Source organism: Salvelinus namaycush, chromosome 28 (genome assembly GCF_016432855.1).
Source record: "Salvelinus namaycush isolate Seneca chromosome 28, SaNama_1.0, whole genome shotgun sequence".
Taxonomy (NCBI): Eukaryota; Metazoa; Chordata; class Actinopteri; order Salmoniformes; family Salmonidae; genus Salvelinus; species Salvelinus namaycush.
In genome coordinates this window covers 11960670-11984938 of record NC_052334.1, presented here as the reverse complement: position 1 = coordinate 11984938, position 24269 = coordinate 11960670, and the positions used below count along the sequence as shown (strand labels likewise).

Below are 24269 nucleotides of genomic sequence, written 5' to 3'. Positions count from 1 at the left end.
AACAGCAGGTAAAAATGGCGACGGCTAGGCAGAGAGGGTCGGATTAACTACACACAGATCCTGAGTTAAAGCACAGAGCCGACAGATAAAACACAAATAAACGGAATGGAGTACCATGAATTAATGGACAGTCAAGCAGGCATCAGCTATGTAGCCAAGTGATCATAGTGTCCAGGGGGCAGCCGTAGATGGAGCAGTGAGGCCTCCACTAAGCTAGCCCGCGGCGTTTTAAAGTTAGTAGCCCGGGGGGTGGTCTGCTCAGACGGAGGGGGTCTGCTCAGACGGAGGCCGGTTGAGGGCACAGCGGATGGGGTAATCGTCTGCAGACCAGACGTGGTCGTGTCGACAGAGAATCCAAGCCGGATGGCGAAAGAGAGGTTGTGAATTGTAGAATAGTGTTTGCTAACTGGTGCTAGGTTCGTGATTCAGACAGCTAGTCATGGGTAGCAAGCTAGCAGAAGATGGAGGTCTGTTTTTAGCCACGCCGTGCATTTCCGTCGGTAGATTAGTGGGGTTCCGTGTGGTAGAGGGGACCAATCCAATTGTCAAAATAGTTATAGTGGCCTAAGAAGATTGTTCGATAGACCTGTTCAGATAACAGCCGATATGCTCAGGACAGCTAACGATTAGCGGGCCGCAGTTAGCATATGGGCGTTCAGGTTACGTCGCGATGGAGGGGCCAGTTGAATAACTCCCTCGGGCAGATAACGTCGGTATCCCAGTCGTGAAGGCCCGGTGGGGCTCCGCATCGGCAGTAAAACGGGTCCGGATAGGTGATTGTAGCCCGGGAGTGGCTGATGGAACTCTTCAGCTGGCTAGCTCCGGGATAATTGGTGTTTGCTCCGGAATTGATGTTAGCCAATAGTCACTCGGGATAGCAGCTAGTTAGCTGCAAGATCCCGGTGTAAATGTCCAGAGCTTGCGGTAAAAATCCGGGGATATGGAGAGAAAATAGGTCTGGTATGCTCTGGTCTGAGTCGCGTTGTACGAAACTGGCAATAGTTTTCCGAGCTAAAGGATAGCTGATGAGCGCTAGCTGTGGTTAGCTGAACTACTCACGTTAGCTTGTGAGCTGGCTAACTTCTGGTTAGCTTCTGTTGTAGATTTCGGATACGAGGTGAATAATACCTTTGAGGAAAAAAACAGATCCGCACCACATTTGGTGAGGTGGGTTGCCGGAGAGTGTTTTGAAGTTGAGTTTTTAAGAAGAAAAAATATATATATAAAAAGAAATGCGAAGAAAAATATATAAAATATATATACACGGGACAGGACGAGGACAAAGGACATCTGACTGCTACGCCATCTTGGACATCAGACAGACAGTAAACTGATCAACTTCACACATCAGACAGACAGTAAACTGATCAGCTTCACACATCAGACAGACAGTAAACTGATCAGCTTCACACATCAGACAGACAATATGCTGTCTATCTTGATCAGACCACAGATTGACAGCAAGGTAGGTGCTGATACACACTTGACTGTTGGTTGTTGGTTGTCAGGCTTCAAAAAGACATCACATCAGCACAATGAGACCAGGGCAGAGGAAGATATCACATCAGCACAATGAGACCAGGGCAGAGGAAGACATCACATCAGCACAATGAGACCAGGGCAGAGGAAGACATCACATCAGCACAATGAGACCAGGACGGAGGAAGACATCACATCAGCACAATGAGACCAGGGCAGAGGAAGACATCACATCAGCACAATGAGACCAGGGCAGAGGAAGACATCACATCAGCACAATGAGACCAGGACGGAGGAAGAAATCACATCAGCACAATGAGACCAGGACGGAGGAAGACATCACATCAGCACAATGAGACCAGGGAAGAGGAAGACATCACATCAGCACAATGAGACCAGGGCAGAGGAAGACATCACATCAGCACAATGAGACCAGGGTAGAGGAAGACATCACATCAGCACAATGAGACCAGGGCAGAGGAAGACATCACATCAGCACAATGAGACCAGGGCAGAGGAAGACATCACATCAGCACAATGAGACCAGGGCAGAGGAAGACATCACATCAGCACAATGAGACCAGGGCGGAGGAAGACATCACATCAGCACAATGAGACCAGGGCAGAGGAAGACATCACATCAGCACAATGAGACCAGGGTAGAGGAAGACATCACATCAGCACAATGAGACCAGGGTAGAGGAAGACATCACATCAGCACAATGAGACCAGGGCAGAGGAAGACATCACATCAGCACAATGAGACCAGGGCAGAGGAAGACATCACATCAGCACAATGAGACCAGGACAGAGGAAGACATCACATCAGCACAATGAGACCAGGGAAGAGGAAGACATCACATCAGCACAATGAGACCAGGGCAGAGGAAGACATCACATCAGCAGAATGAGACCAGGGCAGAGGAAGACATCACATCAGCACAATGAGACCAGGGCAGAGGAAGACATCACATCAGCACAATGAGACCAGGGCAGAGGAAGACATCACATCAGCACAATGAGACCAGGGCAGAGGAAGACATCACATCAGCACAATGAGACCAGGGCAGAGGAAGACATCACATCAGCACAATGAGACCAGGACAGAGGAAGACATCTAATGACTGTACCGGCTGGACGGAACAAGGCCATGGTGCTCTAGAGGACACCAGACAATGCAAAATAAAATGCACACCGCTCTGCTCCACTCTAATGGATACTAATGTTTTAAAAACATATAGAATTTAAATGATTTATTCGGAAGCCCAAACCTAGGGGCATCAAAAAAGTTAGTTTGAATAAGACAACTTTTGAAGTCAATGGTGGGCAGCTAGACTGCTACAGGAGCGCTATTGGCCAGAACATTAAATATGCTCAGGCAGTTAAATGCAAACTGACATGTCAAGTGTTCACAACAGCGGCAGTGAGAGGCATTCGAATAGCATTTCTCAACTTAATACAAGCCAACCAAATAAAGGGATCCATTTTTATAATTCATGGTTCAGCACACAATGAATACACTCTCTCCCTCCACCGGTGAATATAGAAGAGGTATACATAAGAAATAAGATTCATCTGTTCCTGGGGATTCTCTGGAGTGCTTTTGAAATGTGATACAGCACAAATAATAAAGGAGGACCTTTACATGAGTGCATTAAATGAGAATGGGGGGGGCTGAGATCTGTTAAAAAAAATACGGGTTTAAAGCTGGAGCTTTGATTTGACCTCCAGAGTGGAGTGGGGATATAAGCAGCCATGATAAGTGCCGCCAACGCCACCGTGCCTCGCGGTCCCGGGTGGAGGAGCAGATCACCGACAAGCCAAACAACATTTATCTCTAGCCATAATTAGGACCTTCAAAACATTTGTCCTCACCTCCACCCTCGCTATCTTGTGTTTAAGATTGTCTATTACTGCTTTTGGACTGAAACTCTTTCTATGTCTCTCTCTCTCTTTCTCTCCCTCTCTCCTCTCTCCTCTCTCTCAACTCTCTCTCCTCTCTCTCTCTCTCTCTCTCTCACTCTCTCTCTCTCTCCTTCTCTCTCACTCTCTCTGTCTCTTTCTCTCTCTCAGACACAGCCTTAGTTCAATATCATAGGCAGCCATTACCTTCCATTTTTTATAATAAATAAATATTAAAATGTTTTTTCCCTCACAGTCCAAGACCAATGAAACACAATATAATAAAGAGATTGAAGAGATATATCCAAACCCACGCCACTGTTGATGGATCCTGTCACGCCCTGACCTTAGAGATCCTTATTATTCTCTATGTTTGGTTAGGTCAGGGTTTGACTCGGGTGGGAAATTCTATGTTTTCTGTTTCTTTGTTTTTGGCCGAGTGTGGTTCCCAATCAGAGGCAGCTGTCTATCGTTGTCTCTGATTGGGGATCATACTTAGGCAGCCCTTTTTCCCACTATTAGGTTGTGGGATCTTGTTTTCTGTTTAGTTACTGTTGCCTGACAGAACTTTTCGTTTTCGATTTTGTTATTTTGTTTGAGTGTTTTTTAAAATCATGAACACTTTCCATGCTGCGCCTTGGTCTACTCTTTCTTCCAACAACGAGAGCCGTTACAGATCCACCCTTGAGAACACAAAGTGCATTAGGGTGTGATGATGCCAGAATGAGGCCAGAGACACTGACAGAGAGACAGAGATGATATGGAGATCCTTGGAGAGAGAGAGAGGGGCATCAAGGTGAGGCTGGGCTCGTCCCTGTGTGTCTTCACTGCTCAAAGAATCAGCCTTAATCATATCTCTCTGTCCCAAAGCCCCCACAAGCCATACATCGTATCAACTTAATATTGAGCCTACGTGACTCTTTTTCTATACATACAGTATGTTAACACCGACAGCTAACATTTTCATGTCATGCTGAGTATTATAGTCATGGTAGTTATGGCCATTCTCTCTTTTTCACAACTCAAACTGAAATACAAAACAATATTTACATACTAGAAGAAGCCTGGAATGCAAACTGAATATCACTCTAAAACAATAGTAAAACAGAGCCATATTCAGTTTGGATTCCAGACTAGTTCCTTATGAGAGTCTATAACCCCGCTCTTACTACAGGGCTAGGCCGTAGAACTACATATATAACAACATACGGCTGTGGGGGTGTGAATTCTAGGATCTCTGTGGCTCGGCCACCGTGCCTCTGGGTCTTACCTTATAGCCTGAAGACTTGATGTGGACGCCTCTCTTGGTCAGTGTGGACTTCATACGGATGAAGAAGGAGCGTTCTAGAATGTTGTCTGGGGGCAGCAGGGTGGGGCTGGTCGATTCGACTGTGGAGGCAAACACACACACACACACACACACACACACACACACACACACACACACACACACACACACACACACACACACACACACACACGCACACGCACACGCACAATTACTTAACATTACTTGGCCAATAAATCTGTGTGTTTTGTAGTAAAGCCCAGGAGAGGTGGGGTGATATTAAAAACTCCAGCTGGTAAGACAGGCTAGCTGTAATAACTTTTCATTGAGTTTCTATCATCTCCCAGGTAACCGTCTAATGGAAAAAGCACACCTAAATAAAAACAACACATTACCAGTAAACAATGTTTTAATTACAGTATGTTCTGTAATAGTGTACAACCTCTGTTAGGTCTAACACCATAACAGGTATAACAGTTCGGCGGCAGTTTAAAAGTCAACTGCATGTTTCTCTTCATTGTAGTGTAGTATTCATTTTCCAAGTACAATATTGCAATTTCATGTTATGGAATACCTATTAACTCAAGTGTATTTTATACTGTATACTGTTAATCTAATAGTAAACAAAGATATTCATCCTTGCTTCACCAATCTCAAGACAATTCTAAACATAGATCATCACATTAAAAGCCCATAACTAATGAGGTCAGTCAGTCTCTTCAACAGAACACAACAACGATACCTATTAGGTAAAGGTGAAACCGTCTATTTGTCACTCTGTGCTCCTGATCAAGGCTTAATAATCAAATGCATATTCAAAATATTCAATCCATCAGAGGAGATAATATACTGTAGATGTAGACATGCTAGCCCCTCCTGGTCTCCCTGACTGTGTGTGTGTTATGATTGACATTTCCCCTTTGCCTGTGGTCATGAAGCTAGAAGCTGTGAGAGGGGTGGCCCTAGCAAAGATTCAACATCTGCTTGCAAATGTGCATATCCCATAGAAGGATCTAAGGGGAGTGAATAACAAAGCTGTTCAGGTGGTGACAAAGTGTCTATGCTTAAACACACACACCACACGTGACGTTGTCTTACTGGCTCAAAGAGAAGGGGGTTTAGGTGTCCCGAATATTGAGTGGCTTTACACTGCTTCCAGACTGATTCAACAGTCTGGTAGCAGGAGGAAGGCTCCATTGGCCAGGGACACTGAGGACAACTTCCTGGAGAATTGAACAGACAGACAGACAGACCAGACCAGACCAGACCAGACCAGACCAGACCAGACCAGACCAGACCAGACCAGACCAGACCAGACCAGACCAGACCAGACCAGACAGACAGACAGACAGTGATATGACAACGCCCAGCTCACAGGCAACTCAGCCATGGACCAGGCTAGGAGATCACATTGAAATGGGATTACTAAAACAGGACACTTGGAAAATCAATTTTTCTGCTACTCTCCATATAACAAGGCTGCAGTGAGGTTCTCTAGAACCGGAAACAACATGATCAGTATGAGCGAGGAGGGTGGGGATGGAGCGATGAGGGAGGGGTGACAGCGAGGAGGCTGGTGGGAGGGCGTGGTGGTGGCGGCTCCTGACATTCTCTTTTTTTCTCTTCTTTACTGAGGAATTAAATGTCATTTAAAATATAACCAGTCCTTTATCACTGGGGAGAAGCCAGAGCCATGTTATATTTAGTCATTTCATTTCTTCTGATTAAATATGAATTACTATGACATTTTTCTCATCATCTAACACAGCAGAATACACCAACAGCGTTTTAATACACTGCATAAGCAGCAGAAGCAGTAGCAGCTCTAAGAGTTTAATTTGCCTCTCTAATCCAATCACATCAACCTTATTTCTCTTATCACAGATTCCCATTTTGAATTAAATGAGCTCATTAGTTTTAATCAAAGGCAGAGAGATCAAAACTTACACTTAAATGCTATAGATCACAGCTGCCAGTCAGCTGTATAGTTCTATATTACTAAAACACAAGATCAGAGCCTCTTAGAACTGAGCATTTTCATAAAAGAAGGCACGAGCCAACCAACCGCCTGGCCTTAAAAGCACAGGAATCTATTTTCACTCTACTGACGTCTAACTAAAGCAACCAATCAGTTTAATTTGTGAGGGGTTGGGGGGTGGTGGTGTGTTTCACTACCAGTGGGCTTCTGTTAGTTAGCGGTTATGATGTGAATGGGAATTATAGACTGGGCAATTTACGAGTCAGACACGTCGGACACCCTTGCAATACTTTCTTCATCAAACTAATGCTAATATGAGCTCTGTTGGAGCATTACTCTGGGTATTAGAGTGTGAGTGGGAGAATTATCACAGATACTTTGTGTTCTTTATAGGGGATAGGGTGCCATTTGGGACACAGTGACCAATGAATGGTTTTGACACCGCATGGGAGAATATTGATATACAGTATGTATCTGTTATAGTGTTATAATACATGGAACACCGTGTTAACATGTAAAAACTATAGAGCGATTACCACTTAACAGTGTGGTTAGGATTCCCACAGTATTGCGATCTATGCATGTTTATGTTGATAGTACAAAGAGGGCAAGGCCTACAGCGTGAGAGGAAGTGAATGTAGCCAACCTCATTTAAATGTAGAGTACCAGTCAAACCTAACATCGAGTGCCAGGGAAGTTTGGAGTGAAATGTGAAACTAGAAACTTCAAGCCCTGGATCTCATAGAAAAATGACACCTTTTAGAATAATTATTTAAAAGGAAAATGAATAAACATTTGTGAGCATTATTTATGGTTTGGCAAGGGTCTGCCGATCTCGATTAATTTAGCCATCTCTGTGTGTAAGTGATGAGATTTTAAAAGTATTACTTTTTGTGCTGTGAAGGTGAGTGTTGACCATCATCATTTAGCCCCCCATCGCCCCACTCCTCCCTCTGACAACCCCCGTCACCATCACCATACCATTTCTACACACCAGGGACAACTCAGAGGAGGAAGCTCCTACAAAGCAAGACACTGCTACAAGCTACATGCTTATATGACTTATAGGCCTAAGTGAGGCTCCCCTACTCCGCTTGCTAATATTCCTAATACATTTATATAAATATTAGTACCAATTCAAAAAGTCAAGCGTTTAACGTACAGATAAATCAAGATAAAGTGTATGGCCCATGGCTCAGCGTGTCTGTTCTCCATCTCCAGACACTGGGAGGTCCTTGTCTGGCCCTGCGCTGATGAACGAGTGCGTCTCTGTACATTAGTAATGATAGATAATGCACCAGACCCTGTACTAATTGGAAGGCACTGCTGGCTGGCTCCATATTGAGAGGTAGAGGGTGATTTTTCAATACAGCTTGCCCGTCTGTGTGGGAGAGATAGTGTGTGTGTGTGTGCACGTGTGTGCGTGCGTGCGTGCGTGCGTGCGTGCGTGCGTGCGTGCGAGAGAGAGAGAGAGTGTGTTTGTGAGAGCGTGTGTGTGTGAGAGTGTGTGTGTGTGCGCGTGTGTGCGTGCGTGCGTGCGTGCGAGCGAGAGAGAGAGTGTGTTTGTGAGAGCGTGTGTGTGTGAGAGTGTGTGTGTGTGTGTGTGCGCATGCGTGCGTGCGAGAGAGAGAGAGAGTGTGTTTGTGAGAGCGTGTGTGTGTGAGAGTGTGTATGTATATAAGTGTGAGTGGGATGTGAAACATACAGAGAGGGACTTGTATTGCATTGGCAGCTTTAATAATTACAGGGTGACAGGAAAAATGCCGTCAGGCACTGTGTGCCTGTCTCCCCTCATCTAGTCCCAGTCTCTCTGTAGCCTACACTCCTAGGAGATACTATAAATTACTTAAAAACATACATCTAAACCATATATAATTTCAGGCAGAGTGAAAATAAAATAAATAATAAATATATAATAATGTAATCATTTCTACATTTTCCTGTATGGCAAATTCAACAAGATATCAACTAATAATTGGGGGGAGGGTGACAGTGGAGAATTGCATTTTTTGTTGTTGAATCATGGTCAAAATCATGCTTAGTGTGAGTCAGATTAACTCATGGATACTATGTGTGCAGTTTGAAGGAAGTTGTAGGTAGTTTCACAAACCACTGCTAACTAACGTTAACGCAATGACTAGAGGTTTACAGCTACAGCTAGCATGGGCTTGCCAAAATCTTGCACTATCCCTTTAAACGGTGGCCAATAGATGCCATTCATCATCATTGAATGCCACTGAGACAGATAGTGGAATGTAACATGTATGAATAAAAAAAAGTATTGAATGCACTCATTACTGTAATTCGCTCTGGATAAGAGCGTCTGCTAAATGAGAAAACATTTAAAAATGTAAAAAATAAATAAGAATATGTATCATACATGTTGTAGAGCTGTGCTCTCCCTACAGGACCCCCTGAGACCTTTCAATTGGCACCTCTTAGCTTCTAATACAATATTACAATAATATATGATCTGTTTCCATGAAAATCAATATCGCTCTCCATCATTGTGTGTGGCAGGCCTCTTTGCTGATTTCACAATACATCTGTAAAGATAAATTAAAATAAATAGAAGCAAATATGCTCAAATATTTTTATTCTAAACCAAGTGATTAAGTTAATTGATGATTCAAAAAAAATCTCCATATGGACCATCTCTAATATAGTTAAATGAAGTGGTCATATACCTTGGTTGAAAACACAACATTATTTTTTATCTAAAAATAGGACAATCATTTTGTACCAGAACAATACTTTTGTACCAAAGTAATTTCTATATGATATACCCTGAATAATATAGACTGAAGTACCACAACATGACTAAACCAGGAACAAGGAAAAATCCTTTAATATAGTGGCCTGTTTGAAAACTAAACTTCCAATGGTTTTGCCCAAAACATTCTCCAAACCCTCCTCTCTGTAGTGCCAATGTGACACCAACAGCATGACAAAACATGAGAATAAATACACTCATAAAGGGTATACTCGTAAATATATATGCTGGCCTGTTTGTATTTTCTTAGAAAACTAAACTTCCAATGGTTTTCCCTAAAACATTCTCTAACCCTACTCTCTGTTTAAGAGATGACATATGTATCTAAGCTGGAGACACACCTGAGTCAGCATGCCAGCAGTCAGCATGTCAGCAGTCAGCATGTCAGCAGTCAGCATGCCAGCAACCAGCATGTCAGCAGTCAGCATGCCAGCAACCAGCATGTCAGCAGTCAGCAGTCATCATGTCAGCAGTCAGCATGCCAGCAACCAGCACGTCAGCAGTCAGCATGTCAGCAGTCAACATGTTAGCAGTCAGCAGTCAGCATACCAGTAGTCAGCATGTCAGCAGTCAGCATGCCAGTAGTCAGCATGTCAGCACGTCAACAGTCAGCATGCCAGTAGCCAGCAGTCAGCATGTCAGCAGTCAGCATGTCAGCAGTCATCATGTTAGCAGTCAGCATGCCAGTAGTCAGCATGCCAGCAAGCAGCATGTCAGCAGTCAGCATGCCAGCAACCAGCATGTCAGCAGTCAGCACACCAGCAACCAGCATGTCAACAGTCAACATGTCAGCATGTCAGCAGTCAGCAGTCAACATGTCAGCAGTCAGCAGTCAGCATGTCAGCAGTCAACATGTCAGCAGTCAACATGTCAGCATGTCAACAGTCAGCATGTCAGCAGTCAGCATGTCAGCAGTCAACATGTCAGCAGTCAGCAGTCAGCATGTCAGCAGTCAACATGTCAGCAGTCAACATGTCAGCATGTCAACAGTCAGCATGTCAGCAGTCAGCATGTCAGCAGTCAGCATGCCAGCAACCAGCATGTCAGCATGTCAGCAGTCATCATGTCAGCAGTCAGCATGTTAGCAGTCAGCATGTCAGCAGTCAGCATGTCAGCAGTCAACATGTCAGCAGTCAACATGTCAGCATGTCAGCAGTCAGCATGTCAGCATGTCAGCAGTCAGCATGTCAGCATGTCAGCAGTCAGCATGTCAGCAGTTAGCATGTCAGCAATCAACATGTCAGCATGTCAGTAGTCAGCATGTCAGCAGTCAACATGTCAGCAACCAGCATGTCAGCAGTCAGCATGTCAGCAGGCAGCATGTCAGAAGTCAGAAGTCAGCAGTCAGCATGTCAGCAGTCAGCATGTCAGCAGTCAGCCTGTTAGCAGTCAGCAGTCAGCATGTCAGCAGTCAGCATGCCAGCAACCAGCACGTCAGCAGTCAGCATGTCAGCAGTCAACATGTCAGCAGTCAGCAGTCAGCATACCAGTAGTCAGCATGTCAGCAGTCAGCATGCCAGTAGTCAGCATGTCAGCACGTCAACAGTCAGCATGCCAGTAGCCAGCAGTCAGCATGTCAGCAGTCAGCATGTCAGCAGTCATCATGTTAGCAGTCAGCATGCCAGTAGTCAGCATGCCAGCAAGCAGCATGTCAGCAGTCAGCATGCCAGCAACCAGCATGTCAGCAGTCAGCACACCAGCAACCAGCATGTCAACAGTCAACATGTCAGCAGTCAACATGTCAGCAGTCAGCAGTCAGCATGTCAGCAGTCAACATGTCAGCAGTCAACATGTCAGCATGTCAACAGTCAGCATGTCAGCAGTCAGCATGTCAGCAGTCAACATGTCAGCAGTCAGCAGTCAGCATGTCAGCAGTCAACATGTCAGCAGTCAACATGTCAGCATGTCAACAGTCAGCATGTCAGCAGTCAGCATGTCAGCAGTCAGCATGCCAGCAACCAGCATGTCAGCATGTCAGCAGTCATCATGTCAGCAGTCAGCATGTTAGCATGTCAGCAGTCAGCATGTCAGCATGTCAGCAGTCAGCATGTCAGCAGTTAGCATGTCAGCAATCAACATGTCAGCATGTCAGTAGTCAGCATGTCAGCAGTCAACATGTCAGCAACCAGCATGTCAGCAGTCAGCATGTCAGCAGGCAGCATGTCAGAAGTCAGAAGTCAGCAGTCAGCATGTCAGCAGTCAGCATGTCAGCAGTCAGCCTGCTAGCAGTCAGCAGTCAGCATGTCAGCAGTCAGCCTGTCAGCAGTCAGCCTGTCAGCAGTCAGCATGTTAGCAGTCAGCATGTCAGCAGTCAGCATGTCAACAGTCAGCATGTCAGAAGTCAGCATGTCAGCAGTCAGCATGTCAGCAGTCATCATGTCAGCAGTCAGCATGTCAGCAGTCAGCATGTCAGCAGTCAGCATGTCAACAGTCAGCATGTCAGAAGTCAGCAGTCAGCATGTCAGCAGTCAGCATGCCAGCAGTCAGCATGTCAGCAGTCAGCATGCCAGTAGTCAGCATGCCAGCAACCAGCATGTCAGCAGTCAGCATGTCAGCAGTCAGCCTGTCAGCATGTCAGCATGTCAGCAGTCAACATGTCAGCATGTCAGCATGTCAGCAGTCAGCATGTCAGCAGTCAGCATACCAGAAGTCAGCAGTCATCATGTCAGCATGTCAACAGTCAGCATGTCAGCAGTCAGCATGTCAGTAGTCATCATGTCAGCAGTCAGCATGTTAGCAGTCAGCATGTCAGCAGTCAGCATGTCAGCAGTCAGCATGTTAGCAGTCAGCATGTCAGCAGTCAGCATGTCAGCAGTCAGCATACCAGAAGTCAGCAGTCAGCATGTCAGCATGTCAACAGTCAGCATGCCAGCAGTCAGCATGTCAGCAGTCAGCATGTCAGCAGTCAGCATGCCAGCAACCAGCATGTCAGCAGTCAGCATGCCAGCAACCACATGTCAGCAGTCAGCAGTCATCATGTCAGCATGCCAGCAACCAGCATGTCAGCAGTCAGCAGTCAACATGTCAGCAGTCAGCATACCAGTAGTCAGCATGTCAGCAGTCAGCATGCCAGTAGTCAGCATGTCAGCATGTCAACAGTCAGCATGCCAGTAGTCAGCATGTCAGCATGTCAACAGTCAGCATGCCAGCAGTCAGCATGTCAGCAGTCAGCATGTCAGCAGTCAGCATGTCAGCAGTCATCATGTTAGCAGTCAGCATGCCAGTAGTCAGCATGCCAGCAACCAGCATGTCAGCAGTCAGCACACCAGCAACCAGCATGTCAGCACTCAGCAGCCAGCATGTCAACAGTCAACATGTCAGCATGTCAGCAGTCAGCATGTCAGCAGTCAGCATGTCAGCAGTCAACATGTCAGCATGTCAGCAGTCAGCATGTCAGCAGTCAACATGTCAGCAGTCAGCAGTCAGCAGTCAACATGTCAGCAGTCAACATGTCAGCAGTCAGCAGTCAGCATGTCAGCAGTCAACATGTCAGCAGTCAGCAGTCAGCATGTCAAGGTGCATCCAGCAGAAGCTCTAGATGAAGGCAACATGAGGCATGCTTACAGGCAAATAACGTAATAACAATAAATGCAGCAGATCAATTAGGGAATAAAACTGAAAAGCCCCAAACAGTGAATGATAATTAAATCCAGAGTGTAAACACTCTTTAAAAGTGCTCTAATTGACCAAGTTTTTTCTCAAATTGACATATGTCCTTTCAAATGAATGTATTATTCTAATCAGGGAGCTATGGTGGCTGCCATATAGTCGTCAACGTGAATGAAAAAAGACCAGGGGTCTTGTTGTTGACTAACTAACTACGCTTTTTTACAAGAGTCTATTCAAATGTATAAAGGCTAAATGAGAAGCTTGCCGGAAGAGTTTGGTCATTCAAAAAACTGAAGATTAAAGTTTTTAGATACCCAGGCCACACCTGCTGGCTGTTGAAAATATCAGACTTGACTTGTGATATTATGAAGACCCTCCATACATTGATTAGAGTTATCTCAAACCTAAAGATGTCCATCTAGATAAGTTAAGATAAGATTAACTTTTTTGTCCCTGAAGGGACATTTGTCTTGGACATTCAAGACAAGGCCTGCAAATGATGACTCAGACAGTGTTCTCCAAGAGAGCTCCTTCCTGTCCCAGTGTATACACACTGCCATACCCAGTGGTCAGCTAAGCCCATGTTCCCCTAGACATCCCCAGCCCGGGCCCATCCATTATTAATATGGTAATGGGGGTGACGCGGTGACACGGCAGGCCAGTTGTTATCAGCTGCAGGTCACTGTGGCCCCATGTCCATGCTGAGAGGTAGACTGAGTCCCAAAGGGCACACTATCCCCTACTTTTTACCAGAGCCCTATCGGAATATGTTGTCATTTGGGACACAGACGTGATCTCACCCACCCAGGAGAGGAGCAGAGTGGACAGTTCTGTTCTGTTATTGTTCTGACTTTGCTGCTTACGTGATTGGAAATGAAAGAGAGACGCTGAGGTGAGGTTGAGATGGTGGGTGTCAGATACAAAGCTCGACAGAGTAAATGCAGGTGTGTGTGTGTGTTTTTTCTTCTTATCTCTGTTATCTCGGTTATCTCTTATTTCTGGATAAGATTCCCTCATGATAACAGCCCACCCTGAGTGTGACATCACAGTGCAGGGGGAGGTGGTGGAGATGGTGATGGTTGAGCGTGTCCTGTCATGGCTGCATGTTACGAGGTTGCTGGCCCGCTGCTAATCACAGGTCGCCTGGTTTAACCAGACTGAACGCCGGTTCAACAGTGAAACATAGTGAAATCAGTTTGGATGCCTGGCTAGATCACAGGGAGGTGGAGGGAGATTGTACTTGCTCAGACAGAGTAGGCGTACAGGACGGAACAGCAATAACACTTGTCAAGACAGAGACCCCAGTCACAACTAATGAACAGGGGACGATAAACAGAGACAGGGCTGCCATGCTACTTACTGTGTAGTGCCTAGTACAGTACTGGCTATAGCAGATGAAAAATATAGAGATAGCTAGGGATTTGTATTTATTTATGACTGTGAAAACTGTTCTGAAAACTGGTGTGCACATTTCCTGCCATTTAAGTTGATCAGTGTTCTGCTGCTGAGGAAACATGTATAATCACGCTGGAGAGTGGACTGGACTTCCCTCATGACTGAGTCAGAAGGAGAATAACTAGGTCAAAGCTTGAGCTGCAGATGGTTGGTCTACTGGTGTGATAATACTAGATATCAAAAAGTACAAGTGAGGTATTAAAAGGATAATCGCATTTGTCTTTATCTTAAAACAGAAAAAATGTATGTTAATTAATAAACAAATTAATACACCTAAAAGACTCATACAACATGTAATAGAAAGAGGCTCAGCCACTGAATTCTAAAGGTCAATGTCGGGAACCAAACATGGAAATGCACTTTATGAATCGACGGCCCCTAATGGCATTCTAATTTGGAAGAAAGCCCTCAAAGCAAGTTGATAGATATTGGCATATTATTTTAGCCTTCCCCTCTTTCTTTCTTTCCGCCCGCCGCCCCTCCCCGGTCAAAGTCCTTTTCTTTAATCAAGTTGCAGGAGAGACAGAGAGCGCTCTGCACTGGGGGCTCGGAGGTTGCAGATGGCTGCTTCACTCCAAAATGTTCAAGCTTCACTGACCCATTTCATCAGCTCTGTCAAAGCCTTGCACTGATACATGTTGACAACATTAAATCTTAAAAATGGAAAGAAATGAATTAATATGCAAATTCCATCAGCTTTGTAATAAAAATGTCCTTGACAAAACAGAGAACACCACCCCCAGAGGAATATTGTGAATTATCCTAGCTCTGTTGTTCTATAAGTTAGTCTGAGGTACACAAGTCCTCCAGGAAATCAGTGTGGATCTGACTGGGAAATAATTATGAAGGAAGAACAAAACACTAGCAGGTTGAATGAATGGAACAACATGGGGAAAGGCCTGGTACTCTTTGTTATTCACTTTGAATTAATAGAATTACTTTTCCTTTCAGATCCATATACACCTAAAAATCAACACATCCCTATCACACCACGATGTGTGTGTGCAAATGTGTGTGTGAGAGAGAGAGAATGTGTGTGTGTTTCAGAGTGAGTGTGTTGCACACATACAATTCAAATGTTAGGCAAGTGCACAAAGGACACTGTGGGGACAAGAGACATTTTCTCATTCTTCATGAGCCGCATCAGTCTACGGGGATCTTACAAGACAAAATGACCCATTCAAAAGTAGCAGGTGGCTACAGCCAGTTCTCAAGTGGAATTAGCTGAAATATGAGACCTAATTATCTGTGGAGAACCAACGCACGCACAACAAAGGAGATAACCTTACAGTTTGAAGGACCAATGATTAATTAAAACGAACACCTCACCTAAGTTCGCATCTGTGGACAAACGGACCGGTGTCGGTGAAACCCTTAGTGGAATGCCAACCATTGACTAACACACTAATAACATTCACAGGGTTAGGTTATGTCTGTACGGCTGATAACTGGCAAAAAGATGCCAGTGACAAAGTAAACAAAGAAACATCTTTACAAGGTCACAACATCCTTGTTAACTATAATATAAAAAGAGAAGCTACTGTATCATACAAAGTAATCCTTACTGTGCTTGACTCCCAATAGATCACTTCTCTTTCCATTTCACCGCTGTCTTTAGTCTGCATATTACCATGACATTATTGTATATCTTGTGGCTTTGTACGTCACTACGCAGGTAAAGCTAAGGAGATCATAGGGTTTTTCTGGAGTTAAATGTGATTTTTCTCCACAAAATAGACAGATGTGTATTATTAATGTATGTTTGTGTTGGACACTGCTTTATGCAGTGTTTGTTCCCCTTCTTTTAATGGTCTTCTGAAGACTACATCGATTAAGGTGGAAGAGAAAGACTGGATGAAGGGGTAGACAGTAGGGCTGCATCCCAAATGGCAATCTATTCCCTTTAAAGTGCACTACTTTTGACCAGGGGCCATAGGGAACAGGGTGCCATTTGAGATGCAAGGAGTGTTGAGCGCTTGCTAGCTAGCACACAAATCTGGGCTTCTTTTTTAAATTTAAGATGCAGTACATCATTACAGGAGTCTTATGGGAACAGACTCCACACACCATCATGCAATTATGAATATTGACATCCCATGTACATAGTCAGTCTCGCCAATGGAAAATATTCTGATTCAATTAGATAAAGAGTAGCTTTCATTTTTACGCTATTAAAATAGGATCTACATGTCAACTGTCTGATAACAAATGAAATGCAAACTGCCTGAGAATTGGATTGTATTAATGTATGTGTACACAGAATACGTTTTCTTGCAACACATATGATAATCTTACGATTGTACTAAACTGTCGTGACACCATTGACACTTTGCTCTGGGTTTGAGCCTTAAGGTGCTATATATCTGTCAGTTCAGGACCACTAAAGAAATATTGTGTACATTTTATATACTGTATGAGTATGAAGAAATCAGTACAAAATACCCATACTAAATGTAATTGCTAAACTCAAACTAAACTAAAGTAATTCTATATAGTGCTTTAGTTTCAGTGCCCACAACAAAGTGCTTTTTATGGAGGAAAGGGTTGATTGACATTTTTAAAACCCCTTGACATGTGCCATCTCTGTTTCGAGAGGGCCACTCGTTGCTTCAGTCCTCTCAACGATAGACCAAGCTTTCTCCTCCATTGTCCTTTCCCCCACTCCCCCACCCTTATAGCCTCCACCCCTCCACTCCCTTTCTCTACTAAGCCCCTCTACTTCGCTTTTCTCTCAGCTCTCTCTACTCTCTTTAATTACCCTGCCTCATTCTCTCCCTCTTTTTACCTCCTCTCCTTCTCTCTCCCTCTACTCCAAACTTTCACTTCTTCTCCCTCCCTGCAACAGCTCCCAGCCAACCCTGGAAGATCAGAGCAGCTGTAAAATAATGAATAATGTGCCATCCTTGTGGGGCATTACTTGTGCACACAAACCTCCGCCCAGGCATACATCACTCGCCAGGTATTGTCAGTGAAAGTTTAATTGCATAAACACTCTGTAACTGTCCTGTCATATTTCTTGTCAGCCTGGATTCTCTCTCTGGACTCACTATCTCACAAAACTATAATTGAATTGCTACCGAATCACATCGGTGCTGAGGGGAGAGGGGGGGACCTTATGAATAGAATTTGTTTCCTATCAGCAGGTTTGACAAATTGTGCCATGAGGAAAAGCAGGAGTGATAATTTCCCAGTTTATTGGGAGTAGACATCTTATCTACCACCTGCTCTTATAAGCACCTAGTTAAACAAATATAATATATATATATATGAAATTTAGGCCCAACAAAAAGCAATTAATCTCGGAGTGTGAGCAGTCTAAATAGTACACAAAGCTGCAAATAAGCCATTATTTACTCCTGTGAGTGATCTAAAATATGTATTTAAAAGGGGTGCCAGAGAGGTGAGTCAGATTGCAGAGGCTCCTTTTCTATGAATAAATGCCTGAGAAACACAGTGACCCATCTTGCATATAAGAGCTCAACAGAATACCAATGCATTCCTACCCAGTTAGACACAGTCATTCAAAAATCCCAATATTTCATGTCTGATAAGCTAACACTCCCAATGTACAATTCTAGAAGGCCATTATGAGTGAGGAGTTGGTAGTGGAGTCATACAATATGTTATTTGCTTGTGTTTTCTGTCAACATGCTTTGTATTTGATATTCTGCCTATACTCAAAGAGACATGGTTTATCATTTCCACAAACTGGAAAAATAACTAAATTGATTTTTTAAACAGAGCAAGGCAGAGTGACTGCAATGGCTTCTATTTTGTTTTCCTTTTCTCTTCCTGGAAGGAAGTTTTTAAAACACTCTGTCTTAACAAGCTATCACTTATCTGACCAGGTATTTATTTTATACAGAGCAATTATATGACAATACCTAAAACAAAACAAATATTCAGATTACACAATAAAGCTTTGTCTACGTAGGAAAACAAAGCCAATATATAAATATAAATAATAAACAAGAGGGTCTCCACTCTCACAGGGTATCATTATACTAAACCGTTTAACATCAGAGATCTGAACTCCAAAGTGGCTTTTCCTCCTGTGTGAAAACATGTGGCATCTTTATCAAAGGCCTTTCCCACAAAGCACTGCAGCACTCTCTGTTCCTCTACACTGCATGGGAACAGAGCAGTGTGGTAATGCCTTGCGCCTACAACACTCGGCTGATAAAAAGCCTTTTCTGACAACCTTATCAGCCAAATAAGCTTAAATAAAACCGTCTTCTAATAGTCTAGAGACTGCTTGATCCTGTCTTTGTCTTTCAAAGCTCTGATACCTTCCTTCTCCAGTGATCTTGTACTTTCTTTGAGACAGAATTTTCAATCTTGTAGGCCAGCTAAGCTGTCATTAGTTTCTTTGTTGCTCCTTAGGGATTGTTTTGCGTATATAGGCGCTGAGCCGAGCGGTTTGATAGCTGCTGGGAGCGGCTCCGGGTACTAGGAGGAGTGATGGTGAAATGTACAGATGTTTCAAAAGCGTTTATTAGTCCTTTTACTAATGTGGGAGATGAGAGTTTGACAGTTTTCCCTTTTGGAGGGGTTACTGCAGTTACCATTGTCTTCAAGTACAGTCAACTAGCTGTCAGAGGTGTCTGTCGTACCCAGACACACTCTAGATAATGCTAAATAATTGGCTGCACCTGCAACCTAAATAATTATATATTTGGGTTTTTCACGCTCAACAGTTTCACGTGTGTATTAAGAATGGTCCACCACCAAAAGGACATCCAGTCAACTTGACACAACTGTGGGAAGCATTGGAGTCAACATGGACCAGCATCCCTGTGGAACACTCTTGACACCTTATAGTCCATGTCCCGACAAATTTAGGCTGTTCTGAGGGCAAAATGGGCCGCAACTCAATATTAGGAAGGTGTTCCTAATGTTTTGTACACTAAGTGTATATTTTTCTTATAAGAGCTCTTAAATGTTAATCAAAGCCTTCAAACGTGCATATTTAATGATCACATTTTATCATACTATAGAGCACCATCCCATGAGGAAAGTAACATTTCAGATGACTGTTGACGAGGGTTCATTTGATGAATAACCTAGGCAAGAATAAAAGTAATAATTCATCAATACACACTAGTTACATGTCTAAAGGTGTGGTGTATGAATAGTCTGGGTTAAAACTAAATGTATAACCATAACAGAAAATACAATATATTCTGTGCTTTGTAAGGAAAAATACAGTAGATAGTGAATATTTTTATGAAAGACTTGCTGCCAGACGAAGGCTAGCTATGATTGATGGGCATTTTTATTTATACATTTTTTAAAATCAAGTTATGCAAGCAAGAGGTGTAATTTAAGGCTAAAGCCCAACACATCAGATGATTAAAAACATTTGCCTTAGCGATCAAGGGAGCCGGGTAGGCCTTTATTTACGATGCCTAGTTCATCAACACCCACACTGATGCTTTGACAGAGAATCTATCTGATGGACTGATAGGTACTTTCTCAATTGCCAGTAACTTATGACTTTTCCCATGCAAGAAGAAAATGAACAGGTACTGTATTCTGACTTTTCCCCTGCAAGAAGAAAATGAACAGGTACTGTATTCTGACTTTTACCCTGTTAGAAGCTTTATCAGGTTTGAATTATGAAACCAAGGGTAAATGATTCACTCCACCTACAGTACAAGCCTTGTTCAAACGACAGTAGAACTGTGCACCAACCTCAATTCACATAGGTAGTTATATTTATTTAATATATTTAGGCAAACCAACCACTTTCAATACAACATGCAATCCCAGTTACACTTACAGTAGTAAAGACAATAGTGCGATATAGGTTGTTTGCAATTCATTCTGACTTGGTTCTGGAAATTGCATGAATAAAATAATATATTTCAATATGCATTACCCAGTTCTCTTTGCCTTTAGTTTGTTGGAATTACGACAGCATGTTTGTGCCATGGGATCACCTAACAGTTGTTCTGAACAGTCCACGTCTGTGCCCCAAATGGCACCCAATTCACTATCTAGTGCACTACTTTTGACCCGGACTCATATAGGCACATACGCAATAGGGTACCATTTGGGACGTAACCGCACATATCTCAGAGTCACAGGAAACTAGCAGCAATCCCACTTCCTATCTCATTATTGAAAATAACCGACATGAAAATCAAGCTCTAAATCCAGAAATCTTTGTTTCAAATAATACATATTGGACAGCAAATATCATATTCCCCGGGGAGTACACAATACACCACATTTCCATAACTCCATTCTGAGCAACATAAGCACTGTCCTCTTTATTTAACTAGGCAAGTCAGTAAAGAACAAATTCTTATTTTCAATGACGGCCTAGGAACAGTGGGTTAACTGCCTTGTTCAGGGGAAGAACGACAGATTTGTACATTATCAGCTCGGGGATTCGATCTTGCAACCTTCCAGTTACTAGTCCAACGCTCTGACCACTAGGCTACCTGTCTAGACTGACTGTATCTATAGACAAGAGAGAGGGGACATCACAACAAACACTGATGTTTATTTAATTGAAGACATCCTCGCACTGACAGAGAGACAGATGAACAAAAGGCTAGGATTTTGCATTCTCAATCAGAGAGAGACGTGAGAGAGAACAACCAACGAGGGGTGATGTTGCTAGGATTTTGCATTCTCAATCAGAGAGAGACGTGAGAGACAACAACCAACGAGGGGTGATGTTGCTAGGATTTTGCATTCTCAATCAGAGAGAGACAACAACCAACGAGGGGTGATGTTGCTAGGATTTTGCATTCTCAATCAGAGAGAGACGTGAGAGACAACAACCAACGAGGGGTGATGTTGCTAGGATTTTGCATTCTCAATCAGAGAGAGACGTGAGAGACAACAACCAACGAGGGGTGATGTTGCTAGGATTTTGCATTCTCAATCAGAGAGAGACGTGAGAGACAACAACCAACGAGGGGTGATGTTGCTAGGATTTTGCATTCTCAATCAGAGAGAGACGTGAGAGAGAACAACCAACGAGGGGTGATGTTGCTAGGATTTTGCATTCTCAATCAGAGAGAGACGTGAGAGACAACAACCAACGAGGGGTGATGTTGCTAGGATTTTGCATTCTCAATCAGAGAGAGACGTGAGAGACAACAACCAACGAGGGGTGATGTTGCTAGGATTTTGCATTCTCAATCAGAGAGAGACGTGAGAGAGAACAACCAACGAGGGGTGATGTTGCTAGGATTTTGCATTCTCAATCAGAGAGAGACGTGAGAGACAACAACCAACGAGGGGTGATGTTGCTAGGATTTTGCATTCTCAATCAGAGAGAGACGTGAGAGAGAACAACCAACGAGGGGTGATGTTGCTAGGATTTTGCATTCTCAATCAGAGAGAGACGTGAGAGAGAACAACCAACGAGGGGTGATGTTGCTAGGATTTTGCATTCTCAATCAGAGAGAGACGTGAGAGACAACAACCAACGAGGGGTGATGTTGCTAGGATTTTGCATTCTCAATCAGAGAGAGACGTGAGAGAGAACAACCAACGAGGGGTGATGTTGCTAGGATTTTGCATTCTCAATCAGAGAGAGACGTGAGAGAGAACAACCAACGAGGGGTGATGTTGCTAGGATTTTGCATTCTCAATCAGAGAGAGACGTGAGAGACAACAACCAACGAGGGGTGATGTTGCTAGGATTTTGCATTCTCAATCAGAGAGAGACGTGAGAGAGAACAACCAATGCCGGGTGATGCTGCTAGGTATTGCATTCTCAATCAGAGGGAGAAGTGAGAGAGAACAACCAACGCCGGGTGATGCTGCTAGACAGAGCTGGAATGAACTGGGAGGGGATCCACTGTCACCAGCCACTAGCTACAGTATTCACCATTAAAACTAGTCATGTTAAACTCTTCACAACACCTGCGAACATACAGCCCCTCTACGTCTGTGAAATGTGCCCTTCACATATAGCCTAGCCCACAATACGACTGGTCTGGTTTTGTCTTTCCATCCACACCACCAGAGACCAAGACCAATAAGGACTCTTGGCTACAGGACATGTAAAAGAGAGCAATTTCACCAGCAGACTATAAATGAGGCAGGTGGGATGGTAGATACAAATCTGTGACAGCTGCCCCTGTGTAAGAGTATCACATCTGAGCACACATGACCCCAACACAACCAACCTGCCAGTCCTCCACCCCCAACCTCCGTCCTCTACAGCACCTGTCAACTTGGCTGCATATCAGACCCCGGGCCTCTTTGACTTCCTCTACTCCAGCACCAGTCAGCCTGGCTGCATATCAGACCCCGGGCCTCTCTGACTTTCTCTACTCCAGCACCAGTCAGCCTGGCTGCATATCAGACCCCGGGCCTCTCTGACTTCCTCTACTCCAGCACCAGTCAGCCTGGCTGCATATCAGACCCTGGGCCTCTCTGACTTCCTCTCTGGCTGACTGTGGCTGGGAGCGACGGTGTGAGAGGGCGGGTGTGTGCGTGTATGCGTGCTTTATAAGCAGCTCCAGCAGGTCTATCGTGGCTGGGAAGGTGAGGACAGGGCCAGGCTCTGGCTGCATATCAGAAGACGCTAGCTCCTCTCCTCTCCTGGCTGACAGAACAGGTTCCCTTCCTTTCCTATTCCTCAGGACAAGAGCTAATACAAACGCGCACGCGCATAGAAGACCATTCTGAGTACTGCACAATCTATACTTTTTACATACAGTCTTTAAACTAGGCCTCAAACTTCAGCTTGTAAAAATATATTCTAATATTCTCAAATCACTTCAGAAGTTTTATTTAAATGTAGCTGATATTAAAATATGAGAGATATTAATGCAGAGGATGAGATGTATTTCACATCAGGGCAGTGAGCTCTTATGCTGTCACTCAACTCTTCCATTATCTTCATTTGATCATGCTCTATTGTAAACAGCACATGCACCTCATCTAGTCTTAGTTAGAAAAGTCATTAGAAAAGTCTAACAATAATAGTCTCTGATGGCTCAATGTGTACTCTGAAAAATCCAATTAAACTGAGAGCACACTTGTTTTAAAATGGCTATTTTTTGCTTTAGTATAATCATTTTGTAATATAATAATTGAGAGAAAGTTAAAGTGGTTTAACACTGTATTATTAGCACATAGGGTTGATTTAATATATTCCAGTACATCAAATCCATAATAAATATTGTGTGAATTTGCATGATTAGTGTATGCCTATAAAGTTATACTCTTTTCTGACTGAGATATGTTTATTCACATACCAAGGTGATGCTTATTTATAAAACCCTCTTAGGCCTCACTCCCCCCTATCTGACATATCTACTGCAGCCCTCATCCTCCACATACAACACCCATTCTGCCAGTCACATTCTGTTAAAGGTCCCCAAAGCACACACATCTCTGGGTCGCTCGTCTTTTCAGTTCGCTGCAGCTAGCGATTGGAACGAGGTGCAACAAACACTCAAACCGGACAGTTTTATCTCAATCGCTTCATTCAAAGACTCAATCATGGACACTCTTACTGACAGTTGTGGTTTCTTTGTGTGATGTATTGTTGTCTCTACCTTCTTGCCCTTTGTGCTGTTGTCTGTGCCCAATAATGTTTGTATCATGTTTTGTGCTGCTACCATGTTGTTGTCATGTTGTGTTGCTACCATGCTGTGTTGTCATGTGTTGCTGCCTTGTTATGTTGTTGTCTTAGGTCTCTCTTTTTGTAGTGTTGTGTTGTCTCTCTTGTTGTGATGTGTTTTGTCCTATATTTTTATTTGTATTTATTTTTTATTTTTAATCCAAGGCCCCCGTCCCCGCATGAGGCC

At 43.7% G+C, this 24269-nt stretch overlaps 1 protein-coding gene across 1 annotated transcript in view; it reads right to left on the bottom strand.

The window, feature by feature from the left end:
- LOC120023043 (neuronal PAS domain-containing protein 3-like) overlaps nucleotides 1–24269 on the bottom strand; it is a 319774-nt gene that overhangs the window by 33334 nt on the left and 262171 nt on the right. Inside the window, exon 8 of the mRNA XM_038966990.1 lies at nucleotides 4652–4770. Coding sequence (XP_038822918.1) covers nucleotides 4652–4770 — 119 coding nt within the window. The remainder of the gene's footprint in view (nucleotides 1–4651; nucleotides 4771–24269) is intronic.